At 43.0% G+C, this 13,662-nt stretch overlaps 1 protein-coding gene across 1 annotated transcript in view; it reads left to right on the forward strand.

Moving 5' to 3' along the window:
- The window catches only part of ETV6 (ets variant 6), a 186,363-nt gene that overhangs the window by 88,560 nt on the left and 84,141 nt on the right, over positions 1-13,662 (forward strand). Inside the window, exon 3 of the mRNA XM_014959248.1 lies at positions 27-156. Within this exon, the coding sequence (XP_014814734.1) occupies positions 27-156 (130 nt within the window). The remainder of the gene's footprint in view (positions 1-26; positions 157-13,662) is intronic.

Genomic DNA, 13,662 nt, shown 5'->3' on the forward strand with positions numbered 1-13,662 from the left:
CCCCACCCCTGCTTTCTGTTTAACAGCAGGAAAGAATTTCCTACACACCTCCAGCGAGCCCGGTACCAAATTACACTTCCTCGTCACCACTACATGTCCCAGTGCCTCGAGCGATCAGGATGGAGGAAGACACGATCAGACTGCCAGCACACCTGCGTGAGTCTCAGCGCGGAGCCGCCTTCTGTTCTTGGATTGAGGAGGGTGTGGGGTGTGGTGAGGAGGTATTTCTATTTTGATGGAAGAAAGCAGGAAAACCCCCTGGCTTAGCCTTTCATTTATTTTATTGTTTTTTTTTAAAGCTCTTGCTGGTTTGATTTTTCTAAATACTCTTATTAGCCAAAGGAAATTACTCTTAAATACAGTATACTATTCCCCCCTGCCATCCCTATCCCCTGTACCCACTGCCAAGGATTTGGCTTATTTCTCATGACAGGTTTTATTTTGATGGGAAGTGCTATGTTTCTTTCCATGGTATGGGAATTGCTCGACAATGTGCTGCGACACAAGGTCAGAGTTTCACAAACTGTGGCAAGTGGGAGTGCATTTGTGCCGTGGGTATTTTTTAGGTGGTTATGGGTCTCAGTATTAAATGCTCCTGGTGCTCAGGCTCTCTACTACAGAGCATGTGTCCTGACAGAGGCAATGGGAAAGGAGGAAGAGTGAGCTTAACTGTGCACAAAAGGATGCTGCAAAGGAGGAAGGGCACATCACTGACACTGGAACAAAAACTGGAGCTGGGGGCAAGGCGAGAGCCAGGCATTTCCTTGCTGAGATGATTTAATGTTTGAGGAATAGGAAAGGCCAAGGGCTGTTGGCAAGAAAGAGGTGAGTTAGTGAGATAGGATGGGGACAAAGCAGAGTGGAATTTTCCTTTTTGGAGGGGAAATGGTTCTGATGTAAATTGAGAGGTTTTAAGTAAACTTTTGTCAGGTGTTACATTCCTGGGGTACTTGAGCAACAACAAGCAACAGGGCCAGAAGCAAACGTAACTTTGTGCGTTGCCATCTGACAAATGGGTTTGGGATTTCAGAGGGAGGAAAGAAGAGTCTGTGTTTATCACAAGACATTCTCATTGCTGTCTTCAGCAGTCTTCCAGGGACTCTCCTTTTCTGGATGCAAACTGTGCTCTCGGTGCCTCTGTAATCCCATGCTCGCTCCCTTGCTGGCTACCGAGTTGCACTGTCCCAGGGCCTGTTGTTGCCCTGTATGGTCCTGTTTTTGCCTACTGCTGCCTCTTATTCTGCCTCCGCTGGGGTGTAGTCCAGTTTGTACCTGTTCTGTGCTTTCTGACAGGAATAGGAGCTGGTGCTGCAGCATTTCTGACTGTCTGCTGGCTGCCCGAGTATCCCTGAGCTCCCAAGCCCTGCTTGCCCATGTGGGTGCCTGCTGACCTGTTTGCCCAGCCCCAGGAGGACTTGCTGCCACACTCACGGGGCATCTCTATGCTTTGCCCCAAACACAAAGACACCAACACAGAAGCATTTCTTCTCCAGCAGTTCTTTTCCCCTCTGTGGTTTTTAATCCCCGAGATCTTTTTTTACTTTCCTTATTGCACTGTTTGGTAGTATTTAGTTCTGTGTGCCCTCTCCACAGCTACGATCTTGGCTGGCTTTCCAGTTACTTACTCCTCCCCAACTAGGTCTGACATGCTCAAGGCAGGAAGGCACAGACCCTTAAATACTGAAAGGAGTGGGACACCGTATTTACTACCTGCTTCCTTCCTGTCAGCTGGCCAGCATGCTAGGTAGTGTGAAGTTTATAAGGCTTCCTCTCAGTGAAAACTTTTTATCCAGTATTTTTAGGTGTGATCCAACCTTTCACCTTGATTTTTGTTTTGGTTTTTCTTTTCTTTTGATTGGCACATTTTTTAAAATTGCAAGGAGGCTTCTTAGTATTTCCACACCAGCCTGAGTTGTTGTAGCGTGAAAACAGAGATGATTAATCATTAAATCTCTGTGGAACAGTCTTCCACAAAGTTAGTGACTCGGGTCAGAAACAACATGGAGTGTGTTTACGTAGTCTTACTAGTTGTAGTCCCTGGCAGTATAGTATTTTGTAGCTTAGTACGCAGTCAATATTGACCCAAACACTGTCACCAACTGGCTGACTCAAACACTGTTAGGACCACTATTCTTATATAGATTCCTAGCTGGGCTAGGAGAGACACTGTTATGAATTCCTAAAACAATCTCTGATATAGCTTGGGTTACAGAGCTTCACTCAGTAACTCATGCGTTTAGGTCAAGTAAGTCTTTGAACTATGGCATGTTATGTGGAAAGATTTCTGCTCTTCATGTAAAGACTTCAGTGATGGGGAGGATATAAGGTCTTTAGATGTTCTTTCAATGCTTAATTATCCTCCTTATTTGCCTTTTTTTTTTTTTTTTTTTAAGTGCCCTATTTATAGTTTGAATTAGTCAAGCTTCAGTTTCCAACTATTAGATCTCATTATCTCCTTTCCTGCTAAATATTGTCAAAAGTCTACTCCTGATATAGGTGCTTTTAGATAAAGTAACTTCTTAACCTTTTCTTGGCTAAACTGGGTAGGAAGAGAGGTTCTTAAGGCTGTCAATCTTCCTGTAAAGCTTCCAGATTTCAAATTCTGTTAGTATCATCTCTGAGCCATTTCCCACTTCAGACATAGCTTCTTAAAGTGAGGACAACAGGACTGGAGATATATTTCAGGAGTATTCTTCTGTATACCAGGTATAGAAATAACCAAGTGCCTTTTGAATCTTGGGTCATGAAGCTTAAGAGGTATTAACATGGGATTTTGCAACTCCTGCACGGACCCCTCTCATTTTATTTTATTTTTTGGTTGATTTTTTTTAGAGATGTGTCTGAGAGGCAGCTTTGGTCCTAAATTCAGACTTCCTTAGAAGTCAGGCAAAGTAGCTAATTTCTAGTTCAGGCTGTGGTACTGTGTGTGAAAATTGGGTTTAGATCCACAAAGTCTGAGGGTTTTCGAGGTCTGAAATATTGTTTGGTTCCAGCCTTATTATTGTTTTTATTGCATTCATTCCAGTGCAACATAGAGATACTTTAAGTTTCTCCAGTCACACACAGAGCTGGTAGCTTGTCAGGCTTCCACTCACTCTCTGTCTCCATGACATTCTGATGGCATTTACCAAAACAAAAGCAGAGTTCAGTCCTCTCCCATACATCTTCATTTCTGCCAGCTTGTAAGTTTAAGAGCCACGCTATAGGTGCAGCTGAGAACAGCAGTTGGCCCAAGTGAAGGTAGAACTAAGAGACAAACATTTCAGACGGAACATACAGTGCACTCTGTGGATTCAGACCGTGTTTTATGCCTTCCTATTAGAAATTTCTCTGTTTCTAATGTTTAAGAGCACTCTGAAGGCACTAACAGCCAATAGTATCAGGACAATTAGTAGAGCAATTTCCTTTGGTGCAATAAATTATTTCTTGCTGTTTGGTGAGCAAATGTGTCTCAGCTATGCTGAGCTGATTTGATCCAGAGACTGGAAAAAGGAGAAGTGCAACGTTTAGAAGGGTGGAATGCAGATCCCTCTTTGCTACAAGCACGCAGAGGAGGACTACTCTGTGGTCATCACAGCTAGAAACATAGAGAAACCCCTTTTCCTGGGGGTGATTTGGAGCCACTTTCCCCTTCTCACACGGTGTTTCTTCTTTTAATTAGTTGCTTTCTTCCCAGCCTGCCCTCTTCCTGTGTGTAGAAGTACAATGTATTCAGTCTTAACTTTTAAAGATCTGGGAGAGTGGGAATCATTTTCTGGTAATGCACACCGTTCTCTGATGCTGTGCTTCTCTGTAAGGGATTCTTGACCAATACTTCTAAACGTACTTGTTTGCCTAATGTCCACTTCTTACCTAGTAACTGACTATTGGGGACATCGTAAATAAACTGTCAGCGGGGAGCTGGAGAATATGTTTTCCTCTATTTTAGGTACATAGTCAAAAAGTGCAGTGATTTCCAGTTTGCTCTTCGTCCCTGGTGTGTGTGCTGTGGTAGCTTTGCAGCATATCTGATCTCCGGTAGACCACACTAACGTCGGGTAGAAGGAGAGTTTGGAAAATTGAGATGTTTACTGAGGAATCAAGCGAAGCAAGTTCAGCTCTCACACAAGGCTCTGCCCCTGGTGCCTTCTCTGACCTTGGACATCTTGTTTTAGTTTCCCGGCTGTAAAATGAAAAAAAAAACATGAGTGCAAAGAGTCTTAAAAGTTGTGAAAATTAGTACAGTGACTGCCCAAATAATTGTGTAAATGAAGAATGCTGAGATAGGTGGAAGCCCTGAAACTATTTGCATACCCCTTATTTCTGAGGAAACATACTGCATATTACCATGGAGAGAAAGTTCTCTTTTTTTTTTTCTTTCTCTCTTTTTTTTTTTTTTTTTTAAATAAAAACCAATTTTTTTAACACAGGTTCTTCTCTATGGCATGGAAGGGACAGAACTGAAATCTGCAGATGTGACAACTTCTAAAACAGATGACCTAATGTTGATTTTAGTTCTTTTTTTTTTTCCTTTTTTTTTTTTTTTTTTTTAAATGAAAACCAATCTTTTTGTCTTGTCTGGTACATGTCATTACTTACTCATTTTGTGCTATGGCCAATACCTTGTGTTAAGAAGTTCTTGGAACTGAATAGAGGATTCAGCTTGTAAGAGATGGATATGAGAACCCTTTCCTCTCTCTATTAATATGCTCTGAATCAGAGAGAAAACAGCTTTTTCCTTTTTTATAATATGCAAGATGAAAATAAGGTGGTTTGCCTTCTACAACAGCAACTGTAAATATGTGCTAAAGGCTTCATGGTTTTCTCTGTCTCCTTCAACATAAAGCTTCTTTAACAAGAGACACAGAAATGTCAGTGCTGAAGAAGGACTTGTTGCATGCCCTGCTCCTGTGCAGCAGCATTCCCCTTGCACGTTTCTGTTGATTTGTACAGTCTGATTTTTATCTCTGAAGGGCATCTTCCTTTGGGAACGCATGTGTGTTTGTTTAGGGAGATGGACCTCATGGGCAAAGATTTCACAGTGTTTCCTATTGATACAAGCATGAACAAGAGTTCATTTCTTCCTCCAAACTAATAACTCTTCTTTCTTTTGTGTTGGCATCCTTCATACGCCTGCAGCCCATTGTCATAGCAAGGCACACTGCACCTACTTTTCTGTACTTTTCTCTATACATGAAGCAATTATTCTTGGCAGCAACTAATTTTTCTTGCTGTTGTTTTTTTCTGAACCCCCAGCAACCTGCACCAATGTTTGGATTAAGATGCTACTCTAGATGTCAGGATTACATGCATCCTCATACATGTCCTCATAGAGGTCAACTTTTATATTGGGACTGCAGTGCTGGTGGTGTCATCTTGACTGCACTCATTTTTTAGGGGGTCATGGTGGCTGGGAAAGCTAAGGACCTATTTGTAAAATCATTTGAGTACTTTTTGTTTCAAACGTTGGCTTAGGTTCTGGTCTTCGGTTTTCCAATATGCCATGTGTTCCAGGCTGTAGCTGATTTTTGTGAACTTCAGAGCATCCAGGCCTCGTCACATACAGTTATGTATGATCATGTACAGATCGTGTTTTTTATTTCAGCATTTCTGTGTGCCTTGTTACTACTGTCTGTTCTACTGCTTTCATTAAGGAGGACAGAAGGGAAATTTACTGAGTTTTCTGCAATGATCATATGAAAGGCTTTAAGTCTTCAGCAAGTGTTTCACTGAAATATTTCTGCATACCTATTTATATTGGTATTTGATACTCTGATTCGATGGGGGCCAGTCCAGTGCCTCTGTATTGGTTTGACATCTTTGTGATCCTAGCTGTACCACATTCTGCAAAAAACCCTTCTGTATAACCCCCAAGTATGGACATGAAGAGTAGGGCAGGCCAGGCAGTTGGGCTCTCAGTTGGGCCAGTTCTTCAAACTAAGGCATTTATCAGACCTGAAATTATTGTGACTTTCTTGAGTTTCTTTCTCCTGATCACACATTGTTGCTTATATGCATCATTTGTATTTTAAGGGCACCAGTTTTTTTTTCTTTAAAGGAATGCAGGAAACAATTAAGAGAAGGAGGAGGAAACAACAACACTGTCAGGGTTGCCAAGGATCCATTTTTTTCTGCATAGTGTCTATTAATTATGCTGCTCCTTTTATTAATCCTTTGGCACCTGTTAATTATTCTACAATTTTGGCTAGCAGCTGGAAAGCCACTTCGAAGCATTAAGCATATTGTTATTTAGTTACTAGAATATTCAATGCATTGAACTGAAAGTTTGTAGTGAGACGGGAAAAAAAGCCCTTCACCCTAAGCCACATTTAGAGCAGCAAGCAATAAAAATATTTGCTTTGGAAGGATCTTTGTGGAACAAAACTGACTGACGCACATACAGGGAAAATAAAATAAAAGCTGTATAAGACAAAGGGATTGTAAGAGGTGGCCAGAATGTCAAATTAATGACTCTGAGACTCATCCTGGTCCCACTGAAATGAGTGCTTCATTTCCAACTGGTTTTAATGGGGTCTGGACTGTCCTTTCTCAGATGATTGGCTTCTTCCATCCCCCTCTTTGCTCTTCTCTGATATTATGGCCCCTTCAGCCTTGTTCCTCTCTCTTGCTGTCCTTTATATGCTTGCCTTTCCTCATAATCTCTTTTCACTTTACACTTCACTCTCTCTCTGCATAGCTGGTCCTTTCCTAACCAATCCAAACCCACTATTAAAGAAAAAGAAAATTAAGCCAAGACAGTCGCCCTGCTTGCTGCCACCTGACTGCTTGCAGTGTTTAGTCTTCTTGATGTTGCATCTTCTTCTTCCACCATAGGATTTTCTTGATGTTTGTATTGTGAGCTATGCAGGGCAGGGCCTATCTGCTTCCTCTGTTCAGCAGTGCCTCCTGGTCTTTCAGTTCATAACTAGTAATAATCTACTGACAGGCTGGCTGGACTGTGGAAATCCCAACCAGCCGTCCTGTTGGCCTCAGTGACCATGACTTTGGTCAACCCTAGTGAAGTGACTGGGCCTGACCCCCTTCATGATTGTGAGTTACACCACTGGTTAGGCAAACAGGATGAAAATCGTGAGCCAGGGAGACACTGATTATTTCTGCCTCTCACCTGAGGTGGCCTCTTCCACAGGCAGCCTCAGGTGCTCATCTGAATTCAACTCATCTACTCCAGCCTGCCTCCTGGGTGTTTCTTATGCTGCATCTCAGGCCAGCCTCAAAGTCAGACAGGAGACAGGAGATTTGGATGGGTGGGAAGCCCAGTCTCAGATTCATTCTTGCACCATGGCTGGGCTCAACATAGATGCTACTGTTTTACTTGAAAGAGCTTTATCTGGAGTGTGTTGGGATGGGAAGAGTGAAACCTCATTACTGATCCAGCTGAGAAAGCTGTGGCCTTTAGATCAGGAAAATTCTGCTTTACATTTTTCTGGCATGGTCTTTGTTCATCACCTGTGGGAGTCCAAGCCCCTTGTCACTGGGTTTGCATCGGGGTGACTCGTGGCCACTTCAGTTGTCACCCTTGATGTAAACAGCTGGTGAATTGAACCCTAAATGTGTTACCTCCTTGCTTCTGCCTGGTGACTGTGGCAGAGGCATCCAGGTGAAAAAACTTGTTGTAAAAGGCCAGTGCTGTGAGCTGGTTTCTACTTCCTGAGAGAGTATTTTAGAGTCAAGTGCTTTTTTTTTTTCTTTTTTTTTTTTCCTTTTTTAATGTACCTGGTTGTTACCCAGTTGGAGTTGACACAGTGGTTTCCTGTGCTGACAGGCCACGGTGTGTGGAGGGATGGGATCCTTCCTGCCCCCATGGGAACCCGTGAAGCAGTGCTGAGGTGGGAGGGTGAGGGACCTGTGCTTCAGGGTTCGGAGAGCCTGCAGCGGGGGGGTCCCGGTGGTGCTAAGCTGTTCTTTTACCCTCCTGAAAAGCTTCACTCCAGGGTTTAAAATCTTCAAAACACAGACTCACCTCTATTCGGAGGGGAAAGGGAGCCATGTCGCTTTAATCTGGGATTCAAGCCGATCCCTTGTGGAATTCCCCTGGAAAGTGTGGGGAGGAATAAGAAGCAAAAGCAGCAGGACATTTATGGTATTGCTGGGTTTGAAGCATTTTTAGCTTTGTCTTAAAGGGACGCTGTCAAGATCAGTGAAACTAAAATTAGCTTGCATTCCTCTTTCCATCCCAAATGTGTCTCTTTAATTTTTCATTTGTGTTATGTTATAAATGCTTCCATACTCTTTTTTTTTTTTTTTTTTAAATTAATGTAAAGAACCCAGTGTTCATAAATAGGCCTACAATTAAAGAAAACACAGAAGAGAAACTGCGTGTAAGCCGTGACTAACCACTCCACAATAACAAACCATTGTGTGGCGAGCGCCTTGCAACAAAACACAAGTGTGGTAGTAAACCCTGGAGAAATAACATAGCATGCATGCAATGTCCACTCCCCTGATAAAAAACAGAGCTGAGCCTCTGAGTGTTGGAAGAGAGCACCACTGTCCATCATTGACAGGGGCACAGAGTGTGTGAGGAGAAACCTGCTGCAGCTTCAGGGTACCAGGGATTAACGTAATAGGTCATGTGTATATACACACAGAGAGAAAACAATTATTTGATGCCCTTTATGAGAGGCTGGATTTCCTTCCGCTGTACTTGTATGTCTGCTCTCTCCTGTGCTAGCAGTCCTTCTGGTGCTTCACAAATACAGCCTGACAAAATCTGCACTAAGCAGGATTTTACACCCATTTCCCAACTCCCCATTTTACTGCTGGAGCCAAAGGACTAAATAATTTTAAAGTTTTTTGAAGAAAATTTTTAGTAAAATGATTCCGTGCAGATTTGGAGGCTCAGGCCAACACCTCAGCCAAGAGCCTCTTCTCAAGATCATTTTCCAGAGATACTTGGGAGGGGGAAGCACTTGTGCATTGGCCATTCCACTGTTGTGGATGCTTGTGTGCTGTCTTTCATGGGATGAATACGTTTGAACGTGCTCACTCCTCATGTAGACAGTGTAGTGCAGGACTAGCATGCTGCTATTAATGTAGCAGTGATCCTTGTTCAAGAACTTACGAGTTATTTATATATTTAATAGGCAGGTTGTTGGTGATGTTGTGAGTTAATAAACCGTCACCATTGGTTGGCTTTTTAGAGTCCAAGCCCTAGAATATTTGCTCAGCTTTGAATCTTTGCTTATGAGTCTTTATGCATAAAAATCCTACCCCGGGAATAGCCTTAAGTAGTCTACTTTATTTACTGCATATGCCTGTCTGGTTTTGATGTCTGTATACTTTTGTATCCTGCTGAAAAAACCTGTCCATTCTGCACTGGCATCTGGGTCAAGTAGCTCTGTGGCAATTACATAGACCAGAAAATGAAAATGTTAAATTACATTGTGACAAGTTAAAATGAAATTAATGTCTCTAATGATTAACCAGCATATCCTTCCTGCCCTTAGAGTGCGCAGGCATAGTATGGGGTGTTCTGCAATCAGTGGAGAGGTAGGATGAGGGACTCTGTGGCAAATTCCTCAGGTATGGGGTTTGATTTGGAGACAGTGCAAGTCTTCCTGTGTGAGAGTTTACTGAGTGGATCCTTGTAGCTGGAGATTCACTATCCAAGTCCCAGAGTTACTTGTAGCACTGTATCCCGTGTGCCACAAAAAACTGGACCTCTCCTGTGGGCAAGCAATATACTACCCATGTCCTACATGGCCTTTACCCTGTCCTGCAGCAGAAGGTTTTTGGCATTACATACTCCCTTCTCAAAGGAAGGGTGGTAGTTTCACTGGCTTTTGGACCATGCACCACTGGGCATGCCCTGGAGGTGGAGGAGGAAGCAGTGCATTGGGCAACAGGAGTTCAGTCGGGAGGGTCTGATAACTACACTGGCCACAATAAAGACCTGGTCTCAACAAACCAGTTGTAGTCAGCACCACGAGAGTTAGCTCTTTGCCAGAATGATAAATTTTGCAAATGCTTTCTGGTAAGGATAAACTCTAGGAACGTGCTCATTTCAGAGGAAAGTACTATAAAGCTGGTAATGAAATTGCGCTATCTCAGCATACTGCAAAAAAAAAAAAGGTTTATTTTCTTAACTTATTAATATGTTCTCAGCGTTCTCCCTCTTTCAGTTCTCTAGTTTTTTTTTTTTATGTTCCCCTCAGGTGTCTTAAAGCTTCTTGTTTGCAGAACAAACCTCCCAAGGGGGCTGTGACCTGGTCAGAGCACTGACATTTTATTTTAAACCCACCAGCAGCAAGAAAACACAGAATATTTTTGAAGGGAAATTTCCTTTTTGGGTTTTTGTATCCCTGAAAGAATTTCCGATGTAGGCAGACAGTAATTCCCAGCTACATACTTCCTGATAAGGAAGCAGCTCCAATAAATGGAGCTATAAATAGCCACCTTTTTGTTTTTTAAAAATGTAGGGAGATTTGTTTAGCGTTTCTTTCAAACTGTTGAAAGAAAGGGACAGTGTAGGAAAAGAGTCTTAGGTTTGGCACTCATTGGCTCTCCAGATCAGCAAATTAAGATTTTAATCTGCATCTGTACATTTAATTCCATAAAGTTTAGATTCTGTTTATTTCTGGTCATCCTTCTCACAAGACTGTAAAAGAAAAAGCCACCTCCCTTTTATATGCTAAGCATAAATTTTATTTTGCCTTCTTCATGAGGGAAACGAATTTCCTGCTTTAAGCAGAGTTCATAATGCTTTTGCTATATGCCTATATTTTAGTGCTTCTTTTTCTATATATAGTTTGTTAAGGTGCTTTGTCATCTCAGAATAAATATAATGATTTTCAACTGCATTTTTTCACATTTACTGTGGGTGTGCAGTGGCAAATTCATAGTTTGACATAAATTCTTTTTTTCTAAAAGTAACTTGCTGGGACAGTTTTGTACAGTTAGTTTTTAAATCTTCTAAATTTTCTGTGTTATCTCCCCCCTTTTTATGGTTCTGTTTCGTGTATTTTTAATTTCATGACTTTTACTTTGGACTCTTGCTAAAATTTTCCTTTGCCAGTCCTGTTTTTTTTTTATTCTTTTAACATCACCAAATGCACAGTACCTTTAGAAGAACAAATAATGGTTTACCCACACAAGAATTTATAGACATGAATAAATTTGGCGCAAGTTAGTGTGAAAATGTCTTCGCAGGTTAGATTTCAGGCCAACTCTACCTGTCATTTAGATTACAATGGAAAATATATATGTATTCAGTAGCTAGATTGTTTTATAAAAGATCAGTCTGCTTCATAAATCACCTTGATCAGCACTTAGACCTTGATAAGACCTTGGTTTCTGTCCTACAGCAGGGAAGAGTCTGCAGGTCTAGCATGGCCCTGCCTGGCTGCTTTGGGGCAAGTGTCTCCAGCCAAACCCTGCGCCATGTCTGGGGACAGGCTTCTTCACAAGGGGGTCTTAGTAGCCGGGGTGGCCTCTTTTCTCCCTTGTTGCTATCATGAGCGCTCTCCCTAGTCTTCCTTGGGGATAGTGAGGTGCCCATGGTGGGCTCTCTGCCATTCACGGCACCACTTGCACCATGGCCGAAGCCCCTGGAAGGGCGAAGGTGCAACTTCCTCAGTGCCAGGACTCAGCGGGGAGTTGAGGCCCAGCACAGCAGAGAGGAGGTCGAATAATCTCCCTTTTCCTCCTTCTCCTCCTCCTCCTTCCAGTGATTTCACAGGATCTTATGACTTGTGGCCAAATCCTACCCGCCAGGGCACTCAGCTGCCGTGGGCCCCTCCTCTTGGCCCCGCTGGCCGCGCTTCCAGCTGGCCCCGAGCCAAATGCGTTGCACAAGGGGTGCAGCTGGTGGAAGATCCCTCCGTGCCCTTATCGTTCGTTGTTTGCTGAAACACCACGGCAGGGCTCAGCCTCTGCCCCTCCTCAAACCCGGGCTGCATAGCCCCTGAGCACCTTGCCTGTACTCCTTCTTCCTTCGTAGGTGCCCGAAGGGGTTTTACCTTCTCCCTCTTGGCAGCACCAAGGCAAGATTGATCTGCGTGTGCAGGCCTCGCCACACCTCCTCAACAGGCCTGTGGAACATGCACAATTAATACGGTATTAATTAATTATGGGGGAGAAGTCGCTGCTGGCACAAGAACCAAGGCTTGCAGCTTATAAAGTGAATGCTTTGATGCTGAGCTTTAAAGAACATTTCCATCAACTCAAGCCAGCAGAAAGATTCTGTGATATTTAAATCCTCCCTCCGTGCATACTCCAGAGCTCAGGGTTGTGCCACGCTGGGCACTAACAACAAAAATAGTGGTGGTGAAGGAGGGTTCAGAAAGCACAACCGGGGATTGACCCTCCTGAGTGCTGGGTGGAAACATCAGGACTGAACCAGAAATGGTTTGTCGAGCCAGCTTAATAAATGCTTGTAGTGTGAAGGAAGAATGACCTCCTGGACCTGCTGAAACGTGAGGCGTTGTCTCACTGACTTCAGCAGCTCCCGCAGTTTTATCCAGAATGTGTGTGTGTGTGAGTAAATGTGTAGGTTTGTGCTGTGCTTCTACTTACTTCACCAATGTTTGGGGGAAGAGAGATGAAGGAAGGACTGTGTCTCTTTGGTTTTGTGCAATACTGAGAATTTCTCCCTTTCTACTTCCTCCTTCTTGGTAGTGCAGAAGGAAGTAGCCCCACTCCCTGCCGCTCCACAAACCAGTTACCCGTTTCAGTTCTGCCACTTGAGTGGGTCCTTGTGTATTTCCTAGTGGGGGAAATCTCCCTTTATGTATATAAGTTCCTCCCTCCTATTCTCTCTTTCGTTCTAATTTCTTCCAAGCAATTTGTCTCCTTCAATTTTTTTAACCTCCTTGCTGGCTTTCGCTTCCTCTCCGTGCTTCACTGAAGGCATTTTGTCAGAAAAACCCCTCTGTACACAGATACTTCTTTGTTCCCCTTTTTTTGTGTGTCATACTTCTTTTTGTCTCGCTTCCTTGGAAACTTCCTTAGTAGTCTTACTACCTCTGGGCTTTTAGCTGCATTTTTCTGGGTAGTCATTACCTTGTTGCTGAGTGTGTAATTGTTTAAGGCACCTTGATCTTTTTATTAGAGGTATTTATTTTTTTTACTGCTCTTTAAATACTAATAGGCAGTGGTGACAAATATTGTTATTAATACACAGGGCTTGTTTCATCACTGCTCTGCAGCTTGCTTCGTGGTTTTCACTTGTTGAAAGTGAGTGTAACCAAATCACAGGAGTCATTCTCTACTTCCACTTTATGTTGTTCTCAGGGATGCAATAAGGGTGTGGGGTAATGGTGAATGGGTCACACGTAGTAGAAGAAATTCAAGGTTTGGTGCAGGGTTGAAGCCCTGGAGCTCAGCAAAATAGAAACAAGAGATAGCACTCAGTGTCTGTTAGAGCTGGAACACCTACAGTCCTCCTCCAAATTTTACACCCTCTCTCAGTTTTAAAAATCATGCAGTATGAAAAACAAGCGGAGTGACTGGGAGTGACAGCAAAGGTAACAGTGACAGTGAGACGAGTGTGTTTGTGATGGGCAGACCTGGAGCAGCTGGGCTGTTAAAGGAATCAGTATTTGCCGTTGGCCTCCTGCCACACCATTATCAGTGTGTGCAATTGCAATGGCTGAATCTCAAAAAGTTTGGCGGCTGATTCAGTTCAACAGAACACCCAGAAGTAAATCCAGATGTCTTTCAAAT

The sequence above is a fragment of the Calidris pugnax genome, unplaced genomic scaffold (genome assembly GCF_001431845.1).
Source record: "Calidris pugnax isolate Ruff unplaced genomic scaffold, ASM143184v1 scaffold298, whole genome shotgun sequence".
NCBI lineage: Eukaryota > Metazoa > Chordata > Aves > Charadriiformes > Scolopacidae > Calidris > Calidris pugnax.